Source organism: Heteronotia binoei, unplaced genomic scaffold, assembly GCF_032191835.1.
Source record: "Heteronotia binoei isolate CCM8104 ecotype False Entrance Well unplaced genomic scaffold, APGP_CSIRO_Hbin_v1 ptg000314l, whole genome shotgun sequence".
NCBI lineage: Eukaryota > Metazoa > Chordata > Lepidosauria > Squamata > Gekkonidae > Heteronotia > Heteronotia binoei.
Window position 1 is genome coordinate 518,657 of NW_026800014.1, and position 15,503 is coordinate 534,159.

Consider the following 15,503-nt stretch of genomic DNA (forward strand, 5'->3'; position numbering starts at 1 on the left):
CTTCTCATTTGGTGGCCAAAGTATTTGAGCTTCAGCTTCAGCATCTGACCTTCCAGGGAACAGTCAGGGTTGATTTCCCTTAGGACTGACTGATTTGAACTTCTTGCAGTCCAAGGGACTCTCAAGATTCTTCTCCAGCACCACAGCTCGAAAGCATCTATTCTTCTGTGCTCAGCCTTCCTTATGGTCCAGCTCTCACAGCCATACATTACTACTTTGACTATACGGACTTTTGTTGGCAAGGTGATGTCTCTACTTTTTATTATACTGCCTAGGTTCACCATAGCTGTCCTCCCAAGGAGCAAGCGTCTTTTAATTTCATGGCTACAGTCACCATCTGCAGTGATCTTGGATCCCAGAAATGTGAAGTCTGTCACTACTTCCATGTAGTCTGTCACTACTTCCCTTCTATTTGCCAAGGTGTGATGGGGCCGGATGCCATGATCTTAGTTTTTTTGATGTTGAGTTTCAAGCCTACTTTTATGCTCTCCTCTTTCACCCTCAACAAGAGGTTCTTTAGGTCCTCCTCACTTTCTGCCATTAGAGTGGTGTCATCTGCATATCTCAGGTTGCTGATGTTTTCCCCAGCAATCTTAATTCCAGTTTGTGCTTCATCCAGGCTAGCATTCCTCATGATGTTCTCTGCATATAAATTAAATAAGGGTGACAATATACATCCTTGTTGAACTCCTTTTCCTATTTTAAACCAATCAGTTGCTCCATATCCTGTTCTGACAGTTGCTTCTTGACCCTTATATAGATTTCTTAGGAGACATGTGAGGTGGGCTGGTACTTCCATCTCTTAAAGGACTTGCCACAGTTTGTTGTGATCCACACAATCAAAGGCTTTAGTGTAGTCAATGCATCAGAAATAGACGTTTTTCTGATACTCCTGTGCTTTCTCTATAATCCAGCGAATGTTGGCAATTTGATCTCTAGTTCCTCTACCTCTTCGAAACCCAGCTTGAACTTCTGGTAGTTCCCAATCTACATACTGCTGAAGCCTATCTTGTAGGATCTTTAACATGACCTTGCTGGCATGTGAAATTAGTGCAATGGTGTGATAGTTTGAACGTTCCTTGGCATTACCCTTCTTTGGGATTGGAATATAAACTGACTTTTTCCAATCCTGTGGCCACTGACGCGTTTTCCAAATTTGCTGACATAATGTGTGCATCACTTTAACAGCATCTACTTTTAGGACTTTGAATAGCTCAACTGGGATACCGTTATCTCTGCTCGCTTTGTTGTTAGTAATGCTTTCTAAGGCTCATTTGACTTCACACTCCAGAACGTCTGGCTCAAGGTCAGTGATTTCATCATCATGGTTGTCAAGGACATTGAGATCCTTCTTGTATAATTCTTCTGTGTATTCTTGCCACCTCTTCCTGATCTCTTCTGCTTCTGTTAGGTCCTTACTGTTTTTGTCCTTTATCATGGCCAACTTTGTACGAAATGTTCACTTGATTTCAATTTTCTTGAAGAGATCTCTCGTCCTTCCCATTCTATTATTTTTCTCTATTGCTTTGCATTGTTCCTTCAGGGAGGCCTCCTTAACTCTCTTTGCTGTTCTCTGGAAATCTGCATTCAGTTGGGTGAATCTTTCTTTTTCACCTTTGCCTTTTGCTTTCCTTCTTTCCTCAGCTATTTGTTAACCTCATCAGACAGCCACTTTGCTTTCTTGCATTTCTTTTTCTTTGGGATGGTGCTGATTGCTGCCTTCTGTACAATGTCATGAACCTCTGTCCATAGTTCTTCATGCACTCTATCAACTCTAGTTCATTAAACCTATTCTTTGTGTAACGTACCAGTATTGGAGACGTAGGTCGGGCAACATACTTTATTGCAGGTACATTACACAAGAGAGAGCACGCGGGCCGGGTCCCTCTTATATACAACGCCCGGAACAATTTATTTATTTATTTATTTATTTATTTATTACTTTGCATTTATATCCCGCCCTCTCCGCAAGCGGACTCAGGGCGGCTTACAGTATCATAAAAACAATCATTCCATAAAACATATAAAACCATAATACATTTATCAGTTTAAAACTATTACGCTATCTCGATCCAGTCTGGCGGTATTGGGTTCTGACTATGATCCCCCAGACTGGCCAGCCCAATCCTGGCCAGTCAACTTCCCGCCACTGATGGTGATTGGCGGGTGCTCAGTGCGCTCCGCGGAGTCGCCTGGGTGTCCCCAGTCGCCTCCGCTGGCTGCGCGGAGTTACGCTATTGCGTTATAACGAAATGGTTGCGTTATAACGAAATGGTTGCCGCAATACACTACACTCCTCCCCCCTTAGTTGATGTACATAATCCTGGAGGTAGGCGGGAGGCCGTCGCTCCCGTGTTGACCTCCTCGGGGCTGCTTGGGGTGTAGGGGCGGCTTCTGCGGCTGGGGTCTCTCCGGGGGGTGAGGCGTCGGCTTATTGCTGATCTGGCTCTGCTGATCGACCGGGCTCCGCTGGTGTGGGCAGGGGCGATGCTGGCGCGGTGACCTCGGGCAGATCCCTAGCTGGCTCTTCCCCGGTCATTGCTTCTCCCGCTTCGGCGGGCCCCTCCAGTAGAGTGCGGCGGCGCATTTGGTCGATGTGCCGCCTTAGGATCTGGCCCCCCTCTGTGGACACCTCGTAGTGGCGGGACCCGACTACTCGCAGCACCCGCCCTGCTAGCCACCCCGGTCCCCCGGCGTAGTTGCGGGCGAACACCGGGTCCCCGGCGAAGAACCCCCTAGCCGCGTCCCTGATCTCCGGGGACCCGTGCACGTCAGGGGCTCGGTCGGGGTCCAACCTGTCTAATCTCGTGATGAGTTTGCACCCCATGAGGCGCTCCGCTGGGCTAACCCCCGTGACTGGGTTGGGGGTTACCCTGTTGTCAAACAAGAAGGCTGCAAGTCTGTGGTCCCAGTCGCCCTGTACTATCCGGCCCAGGGCTTCCTTGGTAGTTCGGACCATGCGCTCTGCCTGCCCGTTTGTGGCCGGGTGGAACGGGGCTGACCTTATGTGCCTGATCAAGTACCTCTGCAGGAACGCCTGAAATTCCCCGGAGGTGAAAGCCGCCCCATTATCCGAGACTATGGTGTCTGGGATACCGTGGGTGCTAAGGGCCCTGCGCAGTGTCCGGATGGCAGCTGCTGATGAAGTGGACGCTACTGGAATGACCTCCAGCCATTTAGTGTAGGCATCCACCATGATCAGGAAGATCTGCCCCCGGAAGGGCCCCGCGAAATCTAGGTGGAGACTGGACCAGGGTTTCCTGGTGGTTTCCCATCGTGTAACCGGGGCACTGGGTGGCTCTGGCCGCGACTCCTGATACACGCTGCACCTCCGAACCCAGTTCTCGATCTCCTCATCCATCCCCGGCCACCAGACGTAGCTCCTGGCTAAAGCCTTCATCCGGACTATGCCGGGGTGGGTCTCGTGGAGCGACTCCAGAACTCGCTTCTGTAGCGGGGGGGGGGGACCACCACCCTGCTTCCCCATAAGATGCACCCTTTGTGGGCTGCTAGCTCCTCTCTCCTCGTTTTGTAGGGCCTAAACTCTTCCCCCATGTTCCCTTCTGGCCACCCCCTCACCACCCAGTCGAGAACCCTAGCCAGTGTTTTGTTCTTCCCGGTGGCCTTCGCTACCTCTGCGGCATGGAGGGGCTGTTCCGGAAGGGACTCCACCAACATGACCAGGTGTGCAGGGGCAGGGGCAGGTTCTGTGTCGGGCAGTGGCAAACGGCTAAGTGCGTCCGCGTGGCCCATAGCTTTGCCGGCCTGGTGGACTAGAGTGTACATGTAAGAGTTGAGGAATTGATTCCACCTCAACACACGCTGTGACAGTATCTGGGGGGTTTGGCGGTCAGGGGCCAGCAGACCTAAGAGCGGCTTGTGGTCGGTGGCTATTGTGAACCTCCGCCCATACAGATAGTCATGAAACTTGTGGACCCCCGCCACGATTGCCAAAGCCTCCTTATCTATTTGCGCATAATTGCGCTCAGCTGGTGTGAGAGTACGGGAGTAGTACGCCACCGGTACCTCCCTCCCGTCCGGGAGTTGGTGCCCCAGGACTGTGCCCACCCCATATGGCGACGCATCGCAAGCCAAGATGACCGGGAGGTGCTCGTCGAAATGGTGGAGCACCAAATTGGAAATCAGAATGTCTTTTACCGCCTGAAACGCGGCGGCCTGCCGTTTGCGCCATACCCAAGGGGCTTGTTTGTCCAGCAGCCGATGTAGGGGTTCAGCAAGGGCTGCCTTGTGGGGGAGGAACGAGTGGTAAAAATTGAGCACCCCCAAGAAGCTTTGTAGCTCCGCTTTGCAGGTGGGGGCCGGGGCTTGCACGATGGCTCGTGTCTTTTCCTCCATTGGGTGGATTCCCGCTGCGTCTACGGCGAATCCTAGGAACTCCACCCTTCATACCCCCAGCAAGCACTTCTCCCTCTTGACCTTGAGCCCCGCTGCTTGGAACCGACGGAGCACTTCTCTTAGGCGGTTGCCGAATTCTTCGGGGTCTGGGGCAGCGATCAAAACATCATCGAAGAACGGCTGGACTCCGGGGATCCCTTTAAGGAGAGTGTCCATTATACTCTGGAAAATCCCCGGAGCGACGCTGACCCCGAACTGTAGCCTCCGCACTCGGAAGGCCCCCCTGTGTGTCACAATGGTTTGGGCCTCCGCCGTTTTAGCATCTACCGGAAGCTTTTCGTAGGCCTGTGCCAGATCCAGCTTCCCAAAGATCTTTGACCCTGCTAGGGCTGCCATGACGTGGCTCACCACTGGCATGGGGTAGGGGTTATCCTGCAGAGCCTTATTTATTGTTCACTTATAGTCGGCACAAATCCGCACCTCCCCGTTAGGCTTGATCGGGGTTACTATGGGGGTCTCCCACGTGGCATAGTCCACCGGTTCCAAGACCCCTTGGGCAACGAGGCGGTCCAGTTTGGCCTCGATTTTTGGCTTCAAGGCAAACGGGACCCGCCTGGCCTTGAGCCGGATCGGCCTGACCGTCGGGTCGAGCAGTAGGGAAATGGCTGGCCCCTTGTAGCTCCCCAGGGAACCGTCAAACACGTCGGGGAACTCTTGGCATACCTCCCCGAACCCCCTGGGTGTTAGGGTTTGCCCCACCCCCTCTACGCGGATCCCCAAGGGTTTGAACCACGCCAGTCCTAGCAGGGTGGTAAGCTGGCGCTTCACCACCAGGATGTCCAGCGGCCCGCTGAAGGACCCCCTCTCAACATGCACCCGGGCCCACCTCAGGGTCTCCTCGGCTATAATGGAAATGGAGGAGCCTGAGTCCACCTCCATTTGGCATGGGGCTCCCTCAATGAGGACCACCATTTTGATCTTGTCGGGGGTGGTAAGGGGCAAGTTCAGTACCTGGAGTGTGGTGGAGGCCGTGGAGTGGAACTCCGCCGACTCGTGGTGAGTGGTCGGCCTCCGGCGATTGGACTTGGCCCGGCAAGCCCTCGCTATGTGGCCGGTCTTCCCGCAGCTCCGGCAGTCCCAGCTCCGGTACTGGCAGTCCCTTGGGTCATGGGGGTCGCCGCAGCTGGCGCACTTTGTGGCTGGTGGTCTCTCCGCCGCTGGGGGTCGATCGGTGGCTCGGGATCGCTGTGGTGTGCGGTTGGTGGCCCCTGCTGGGCGACGCAACTGGAACGCTTCTTCTTCGTCCTGACGGTCGGGGTCCAGCTCCTCGTGGTGGACTGCGTCAGTCTTCGCCCTGGGGAAGGTCCTCGAGGTCTTCTCGAACGCCACGGCTTCGCTGAAGGCGCTCTGGAGGGTGAGCTCTTCCTTCGCAAAGAGCTTCTGCTGGAGCCTCTTGTCGCGAAGGCCCCACGTGAACCGGCCAGAGTCTCTTCCAGGTGGGGGAAGTTGCAGTTGCTTGCGATCTGGCGTAGGGTCGCCAGGTAGTCGGCAGCTGATTCCCCTGAGGCCTGATCCCTCCTATGGAAGAGGAACCGGCGGGCCACTCGCGACGGTTGAGGTAAGAAGTGGCCCGTGAGGAGCCTGACGACCTCCTCGTAGGACTTCTCTGTGAGTCGGGCGGGGGCCGAGAGACCTTTGGCGATCTTGAATGTGGCCGCCCCACAGACACTCAGGAGAACGTCCCTCTTCATGCTATCCTCTGTGATCCGGTTGGCCCTCAGATAGCATTCAACCCATTCCAAGTACGACTCCCAGGCCTCGGGATTCGCGGGGTTGAATGTCTCGATGTGGCCGGTGGTGCCGCTCTGGTGAGCCATGCTGATGGCGGCGGCAATCGCGGCCTGCGGGTTGCCCTGTCTCCGGTGTAGCCGACGTGGCTAGTATCCCATCCTCGTCGCCACTGTAACGTACCAGTATTGGAGACGTAGGTCGGGCAACATACTTTATTGCAGGTACATTGCACACGAGAGAGAGAGCACGCGGGCCGGGTCCCGCTTATATACAATGCCCGGAACAATCCCCCAGACTGGCCAGCCCAATCCTGGCCAGTCAACTTCCCGCCACTGTTGGTGATTGGCGGGTGCTCAGTGCGCTCCGCGGAGTCGCTTGGGTGTCCCCAGTCGCCTCCGCTGGCTGCGCTGAGTTACGCTATTGCGTTATAACGAAATGGTTGCGTTATAACGAAATGGTTGCGTTATAACAAAATGGTTGCCGCAATACACTACACTTTGCCTCCACGGTATATTCATAAGGGATGTGATCAAGCTCAAACCTGAATGGCCTAATGGCTTCCCCAGTTTTCTTCAATTTAAGCCTGAATTTTGCAATGAGTAGCTCATGATCTGAGTCGCAGTCAGATCCAGGTCTTGTTTTTGCTAACTGTAAGGAGCTTCTCCATCTTTGACTGCAGAGTATATAATCAATTTGATTTCTGTGTTGCCCATCAGGTGATGTCCATGTGTAGAGTCGCCTTTTAGGTTGTTGGAAGAGGGTGTTTGCTATGACCAGCTTGTTCTCTTGACAAAACTCTATTAGCCTTTGCCCAGCTTCATTTTGTTCTCCAAGGCCAAACTTGTCAGTTTTTCCAGTTACCTTTTGACTTCCTTCTTCGGCATTCCAGTCCCCTATGATGAGGTGTTAATTTTAGAAGGTGCTGTAGGTGTTCCTTTCTGTACCTCCTACTTAAAATGCTTTCATAGGGAGGCATGACTCAACAAAAGTTTATGCTGTAATAAACTTTTTTTTAGTCTTTAAGGTGCCATCTTTTATTTTTTTTGCCACATGGCTATCTCCCTGGAATAGCTGTTAAAACTAAAAATTGGAATTTGATTTATATTTCAGAAAATACCTCCTTGGCTGCTGAAATGTTCCAGTAATCCTAATGGAGAATGAATTACTAACTGGGCTTTGAAGCCTTTTTAGTCCTTAAAGTGCCACTTTTTTTAGTCCTTAAGGTGCCACAAGACGCTTTTTTGTTTTGTTTTTTGCTACAACATGGCTACCTCTCTGGAATAGTTGTCATAACTAAGAACTGGAATTTGATCTATACTTCAGAAAATATCTCCTTGGTTGCTGTAATGTTCCAGTAGTCTTAATGGAGAATGATTTGCTTATTGGGGCTTGAAGCCTTTTTAGAGATTTATTAGAATTAAAAGATTCAGGCTCATAGACTCAAAAATGTAGACTTCTGAGTCATCAATGACAGAAGAAGATGGAAGTGCATGTCCAGTTTTGGTAGTCAAAAGTTTCTTAGAAAGTACAGTTTGGTAGCAGTAGCAAATTCTAAGATCTTTGCTACCAAAGTTGAAATTTGCTGAAAGAAACTGGTAAAATTGCAGGCTGCCATGCTGGTTCATTATTTATACATTTAAATATTTATACCTCATTTTTCCTCTTGGCTCAAGGCTATGAGTAATTATAAATTATTGCAGATTGAAACCTAATAAAATTAAAAGCTCAAATACCACTATCCAAAGATGTTTGCTGTTCATACTTCTTCCAAAGTTCTGGAAAATGAACCAGACCTGCAATACATCCTGAAGAACTTCAGCAAGGGGGCTCCCTTCATCTCGTTAGGGAACCTGTTCCACAGAGTGGGAGCTGCCTGGACTCTGGTTAATGCCAGACAAGTCACCCTAAGTGAAGGAACAAATTGCAGATGGCAACTTGAAGAGCATAGTTAGGGTATGGCACATGTGGGAGGAGCCAGTCCTTCAGAAATGTGGTCTCTAGGCCATGAAGGGCTTTAGGCATCATAACCAGGACTTTGAAGCAGGGAGACAAACAAAAAAAGACTTTGGATGTTGTGCAGTGTGGACATAACTTTGCCATGCAATAAATAATTTGGATAAATTCTTCTCAAGCACTGTTCTTTGTGTCTCTGCCTGCAGAGGTGAGGTAGTGGCAACCAAAGACAAAGTTTTTTTTTCTAGTGATGTCACCATGCCTTTGGAATGTCCTCCCCTTTGAGGCTCTTCTACCAGGCTGAAACAGTCCTTTTTACTAAGGGGTTTCATCTTTTTTAAAAAGTTGTTATATGTTTTGCTTGTAGCATGAGGCCTGTTTTACAAATATTGTAATTACTGTATATTGCTTTATGGTGTTTTATGTCCAGGCAGGTTTTTAATTATTTTAATGACTGTCTTTTTAAATGACTCTGGTTTATTTTCAATGGACATAATTTGTTTTAACGGTCTTTAATAGTTTTAGATGTAAGCCACCTTAAGCAGATCTCTGGAGAGGCAGTATATAAATTTTGTAAATAATATACTTTTAAAAACTTGTGATGGGATTTAGCAAATATTTCCACCACAGTCTCAAAGTTCAAGCAAACCAGAACTCTATAACCGGAAATGTTAGGGTCGCTTTTCTTGACTGAAAGGTATAGAAAGGTTTAGGCTTCATTAAAAATGTAGTAAGGGGTGTAAAGCAGATGCTATGGCAGCAGTCCTAAGGAAAGTTTCCTGAGAATAAGCTTCACTGAACAGCATGGGACTTATTTTTGAGTAGACCAGCGGAAAACTGGAGAATAACAATGTATCACTTTCACTTTAAACAATTTAATAAATTTTTAAGTTTTTGAAGAATTATAACAAAATGCACAACAGGAATCAATACACAGTCAATGCCAAATATATCATAGAATCACATGTTTCTAAATATGCATACACATAGAAAACCAAGCTGCTCTCAAACAGTAGTTTATGAGTCCCTCTAGTAGCTACAATAAGTACTTTAGTCCAGTGCTACTGTGAGAGTTGAAAGAGCCATAATCATCAGTTGACCACTGATCGATGCAAGAGTCCAGTTTTGGTATCTTGATCTACAGTTGAGTCTGCCTTAGAGCAATATCCTTGTAATAATGTAGTCAGTGTTTAAAGGAAACAAAAGGCTCTGGAGAAACAGGAAATCATTGCAAGTGCTAAAGACTCTGGTGTTCCATTTAAAGTTTTTTTCCTCAAAACATTGACTGCATATTATGAGGCTATTGCTCCAAGGTAAACTCAGCTGTACATCAAGATACCAAAACCAGACTCTTTCATTGAGCAATGGTCAGCTGATTATTTTGGCTCTTTCAGCTCCCACAGTAGCACTGGACTAAAATAGCTACTAAAAGGTAAATGTAGTCCCCTGTTCAAGCACCAGTCATTTCCAACTCTGGGGTGACGTTGCATCATGATGTTTTCGCAGCAGACTTTTTACGGGGTGGTTTGCCATTGCCTTCCCCAGTCATCTACACTTTCCCCCCAGCAAGCTGGGTACTCATTTTACCTAGAGGAGCTCATAAGTTATTGTTTGAGAGCAGTTTGGTTTTATATGTGTATGCATATTTAGAGACTTTTATGAATCTGTATGATATATTTGGTAAAGACTGCATTGTGATTCCTGTTGTGCACTTCGTTATAATTCTTCATAAACTTAAAGTTTATGAAATTGTTTAAAGTAGAAGTGATATATTGTTATTCTCCAGTTTCCACTAGTTTTTTTGTTTGTTTTTTTGCTTGGTATTTTGTATTTACCCTTGGCAGGCCTCATTTTGGGCATTTTATTGTACTCTTTCTCCTTCCTCCTGCCCCCCCCCAAAAAAAAACTTGCTTCTAGGCTCCAAACCCCTGTGAGAATTTTGCTGAACTCTAAGATTTGACAAATTTTCTAATATTTTCACCCACAGAAATAGGGAAAATAACCAAAACATATAAAGCAGACAGATGGCTTCATTATGCCACTGGGGCCACATAGGAGAAAGTAATTTAAAAAGTATGATGGGAGCAATGTTCCCTCTAGGCTTCAGAGTCTTGTGAGCAAAAATTCTACTTCGTGAGCTACTGGCATTAAAGTTGTGAGCTCCTTCATAAATTAGTGTGCTCTGGGGGGTCATCCTTCCTGAGCTAAGAAAAAAATGTGTGAGCTGGAGGCTAAAAATCTGTGAACTAACTAACACTAATTCAGCTTAGAGGGGACACTGGATGGGAGTAAGATTTTATTATGTCAATTATAATTCAAGAAGCATTTTAGGGTAGATGCTGAGCTGATAAAATTTAACATACCTTCTGGTGATGTCAGGGGTATGTGGCATATGCAAATGAGTTCTGATAATGAGGTCTGGCACTGCTTTTTCTATGAAATGACCCCTGAATCTGGGCTCCCGTTTTTGAGTGATTTCCATTAGGTCTGTACCACTGAGCCTGTAGCCACAGCAACTGACTAGAATGTGTCAAATAATAACTTTGTTAATAGCTACTTTTTTGTTTCTTCCTCTAGGTTTGTCGAGTTGCCTATGAAATCATGCAGACACTTCACCCAGATGCATCAGCCTTTTTCCACTCTTTGGATGATATCTATTATTTTGGGGGACAAAATGCCCACAATCAAATTGCCATTTATGCTCACCATCCCCGAACTGCTGATGAAATTCCTATGGAACCTGGAGATGTAATTGGTGTTGCTGGAAACCATTGGGATGGCTATTCAAAAGGCATCAACAGAAAATTAGGAAAAACAGGGTTATACCCTTCCTACAAAGTACAGGAGAAAATTGAAACTGTCAAGTACCCCACATATCCAGAGGCTGACAAATAAAGATAACAGCTCACAGCAGCTCTCGCATTGAAGGGATTTCAACCAACCATACTAACTGCCGGCTTTTGTTGGATATGAATTTGCATTTTAACATGCAGTTAAATGGAAGCTTTTATCATTCAGACTGGATACACAGGTTGAAACAATTAGATGGGCCATTGTTTGGACTTATTTTGTTATATGCACTCGCACACATGCACACTGATACACATGGACCAGGGAATTTATTGTTTTATACTGTTGTCTCTTTGAAGATATGTCGCTCCCATATGAACTTTGAGCTCTGTTCTTTGCCATTAATAGACTGTAATGCTCAGACACTGACTGACATTAACACTACTGCATTGTGTAATTTGAGTGACATGAGCATATTTTGTATGTGCAGAATTTAAAACACGGTGCCTCTCTTGGAAAGATCCAGTGACCTTTTAGAAGAGCCATGCCTAGTTCTATTGATGATGGGCAAGATTTGATCTAGATTTTAACTGATGTTGCTGTGACCACTGAAAATCCTCCAACCAACAAATTTTTAAAAAATCAAACGATCTTTTGTTACAGGAATTTTGTTAGCAATTCCATGAATTACTTCATCTCATCATTAATAAAGAGTACATCCAACAATAAAATAATTGTCTGATAGGAACTTTTGTAAAACAATGCCATGAACTGATTCTTTAGTACTGTTTCTGAACATTGTCTTTGATAACAAATAAATTTAAAAAACAAAGAGCTAGAGTTTTACAAGTAATTGATTTCTTTAAAAAAACAAAATTGGGAAGAATCTCTTGTACATCTTTCCAGACTCTTTGTTTCTTTATTTGCTTAACTTCACAGTGCTATAGTTTCCATAGGAATTTTTTTGAGTGTCCTCAAGCCACATGAAGACACCTACAATCAGTCTGCTTGATTCCTTGTTAGCCCTAGAGATGGACTTGGGTTTAGCAAACTCAGAGTGAGTAATACAGCCAGAAAAGGCAACTTTTGCACAACCCATCTCTTGTATTTTTGATCTCTTCTTTCCTTGCTTTGGTGCCACTGAGCAAAATCAGCTATCTTCGTTCGCGAAGCCATGCCGAGAGAGAGAGAGAAACTCTACAGTGGCATTACTTAGCCTTTTAAATTCCACTTAATGAAATCATCACAGGATCATTGTGGCATTGTTTATGGGATTAAAATAAAGTAGTGATTTGTTTGCATTCAGGGTTTATATTACCCTAGCACTCCTAAGAACTTGTTTCTGGTTGGTGATTTGAACAATAAAATTATTGACATACATCTTTAGGTGAGCTAATGAGATTTATGGCACATAACATTAATGAATTGATATAATTCAGCTTTGTGGGTGGTGGTGCTTATTTAAAGTAAACATTTCTGTGTTGTCAATCTGTCTCTCTCATATAATTTTCAGGTTAGTTTGTAGACAGATGCACAATATGCATAGCTTGAAAAGAGATTAAGCCTATCTTGGAAATTCAGCACTGTTGGCCTGTTTATCACTTACACTATCATTATTTCAAGCATCCTTGATGGAAGCCTGTTGAGGTGAACTTTAGGGAGGCTGCCCCGAGATAATCCAACATAACATATTGAAATTGGTTGCTAACTTTATTTCAGGAATTCATGCTCTAAAGTTTTAGGACTACAGTACAGTCTACAATGGATATAAAGCAAAGGTGGATACAACTAGCCAGTTCTCCCTCCACTATGGTACTCAAGATGTAGCATAACTCCATGTGTATTCAGATATTGCATGGTACATATGGCATACCCACTAACTCTGCAATGCATGACAAATCTCTTGTTAATTAGAATAAGGCAATAAGACCTCCCCCACCCCCCGTTTGCTAATTCATAGTTGTGCTTGGTCCTGAAATGATTCCCAATACCCACACATGCTTCATTCAAATTGGGAAATGGTGCAGCCAGCAGAACTGGTGCAGCCAGTTTGGTGTAGTGGTTAAGTGTGAGGACTCTTATCTGGGAGAACCAGGTTTGATTCCCCACTCCTCCACTTGCACCTGCTGGAATGGCCTTGGGTCAGCCATAGCTCTGGCAGAGGTTGTCCTTGAAAGGGCAGCTGCTGTGAGAGCCCTCTCCAGCCCCACCTACCTCACAGGGTGTCTGTTGTGGGGGAGGAAGGTAAAGGAGATTGTGAGCCGCTCTGAGACTCTTCGGAGTGGAGGGCGGGATATAAATCCAATATCATCATTATCATCATCATCATCAATTCTTCTCAAATAGGAAGCCATGATCTAGAAAGAATAAATGCCCACTGGGAATCTTGGAGGGAGAATGGTTTGCTTTCCAGTGTAAATTAGCAAGTTCCACTTTGGAAGTAGTCTGATGATATCAAGCTTGCTGTACTTTTCTCCATGCCTACAATTTAATTCTCAGCATACTTCACTGGATTAGAATGTTCTCGAATAGACAAATGGAGCTTATTTCTGTCCATAGAAAAATAAAACGGACAGTTTTGACTGCTGTTTCTGGGATGTTCAGCAGTGCTGTGAAGTCTGTTTTAGCTCATCCTAATACATAATATGGAACTCCTTGCTACTGTAATAGCTAAAGTAGCAACATTTTTATACATGAATTATTTAGTTCTACTCCACTGGGGAGAGGGGGGAATAACAGGCTAGCAGAGAATGGATTCTGTTCAAATAATGATCCTCTGGCAGGGGAGGAAAGTGGGAAGATCTTGGTAGCTTTTTACCAGCAATGGAGAACCATCTGGGCTGACTTTGTTTCTTCTCTGCTTATAGGTGCTCAGTCTGGGCATGGCCAGAGTTGTAAACCCTAGAGACTTTTTGGCCTGCAGTTTACAGCTACGGGTGTGCAGAGAAAAAAAATCGTTAAAATTTGGTTTGGGGTGGATTAAACAAAAAAATATGTTATTCCCTTGGAAAGCCAAATCTCATATTAGGTAAAAAGAAAAAACCCGAAAAAATTTGGTATTCCCGAATTTTTTAGGCTCCATTTTTAGGCTCTGTGGGCTATTTTAGTCAATGGCAAAATCCCATAGAGTATATTCTGTGGACTGTAGGGGGGGGGAGAGGGTTTGAGGTAGATGCATCAAATTTGCTGTGTACCTTTTAGAGCCTCTCCCCAAATGATCCCCCAAGTTTCAAAAAGATTGGACCAGGGAGTCCAATCCTATGGGCACCCAAAGACGGTGCTCCTATTCCCCATTGAAATCAATGGCTGCAAAAAATCCATTAATTTCAATGACGGGGAAAATGTCAAATCAGAGAATCTATCACTTTAAAAATTGCCTTTGTAAAAAAGGCAAAACCACATAAAGCACAACCCATGGGTTGGGGGGAATGGGGTTTGGGGGAGAAGCGCCAAATTTGCAGTGTGCCTACTAGAGGCTCTCCCCAAAAGCACCCCCAAGTTCCAAAGAATATTGGAGTGGACTTGGACCCCTCCTCCCCCCCCCCCCCAATTGAAACAAATGGCTGGGAAAGCTCCATTGCTTTCAGCTATGGGGGAAAAATGAGTAAAGTCAAGAGAATCTCTTACCTACAAAATGGTGGGGGGGGGGGGGGGTTCAGTTAGAAGCAAAACCAGTGCAATGTGCCCAGCAGAGCCAATGCCACTATGGCATTGCCAAAAAGAAACAACAACCCAACCCCAATAGGACAAAGGTCAAATCAGAGAATCTCTGAATTGCAATTTGGGGTGGGGGGCTTTTTGCAAGGGCAGCTGAAGCACTGCTGCTAGTGCCCATACCCTACAGCAGCTAAACCCACTGCACTGCCAATGGTGCTGCCCAGCAGGAGAATCCAACACATTTGTGGAACATCCCCAGCCCAGCAAGGACACTGACAGGTGCAGATTCACAATCCAGGTAGGGGGAGGGGGTTTCAGGGATAGCAGAACCAGCACAATGCCCAGCAGCAGATCCCAGTTCATTGATGAGGTGGCACATCTTCCCCAGCCCAGCAAGGCTGTTGTCAGGCACAGAGTCGCACTCTAAGCAAGGGGAAGGGGGCTTCAAGGGGGGGGGCAGGATTAGTATAATGCCCAGCATCAGATCCCAGTTCATTGGTGGGATGGCACACTTTACCCAGTCTTTGAAGTTACCTTTTACACCATTTCCCCAAGGAAGGCATCAGAAAGTGAGAGGGATTTCTGCACTGCACCCTGATCCTCCTCAGCAGCAGAACACATCAGCTATCATTGGCTGCCTCAGTGGAGGAGCCTAAGCCCAGGTGATGCACAGCTGCCTTTCATCACAGGCTCTCGCCACTCCCACTTCCCACCCTGCAAAGAAGAAACTTAGCCACTACAGCCACATTATGGTGCTACATTGGGTGCTTCTGGTTCCTTCCTGTTTTGCACCATCCCACTCTACAGCTTTCTGTCTCTAGGATTAAGAACAGCAAATTCCTGTATGCAGCTTTTATTTTCAGCATGCAGTTTTGGTATGGTGGGGGGCTGGTTGTGAGGTACACCACCTCCAACATGACCCTGGGCAACATGGCTGCCAGGTTTCTGTTCTGTAG

At 46.5% G+C, this 15,503-nt stretch overlaps 1 protein-coding gene across 2 annotated transcripts in view; it reads left to right on the plus strand.

The window, feature by feature from the left end:
* LOC132590572 (alpha-(1,6)-fucosyltransferase) overlaps nucleotides 1-11,724 on the plus strand; it is a 407,107-nt gene extending 395,383 nt beyond the window's left edge. For both annotated transcript variants that reach the window (XM_060263510.1, XM_060263509.1), the window contains one exon: nucleotides 10,678-11,724. In XM_060263510.1, the coding sequence (XP_060119493.1) occupies nucleotides 10,678-10,995 (318 nt within the window). In that variant the 3' untranslated portion in view covers nucleotides 10,996-11,724. The remainder of the gene's footprint in view (nucleotides 1-10,677) is intronic.
* Nucleotides 11,725-15,503: the final 3,779 nt, after the last annotated feature.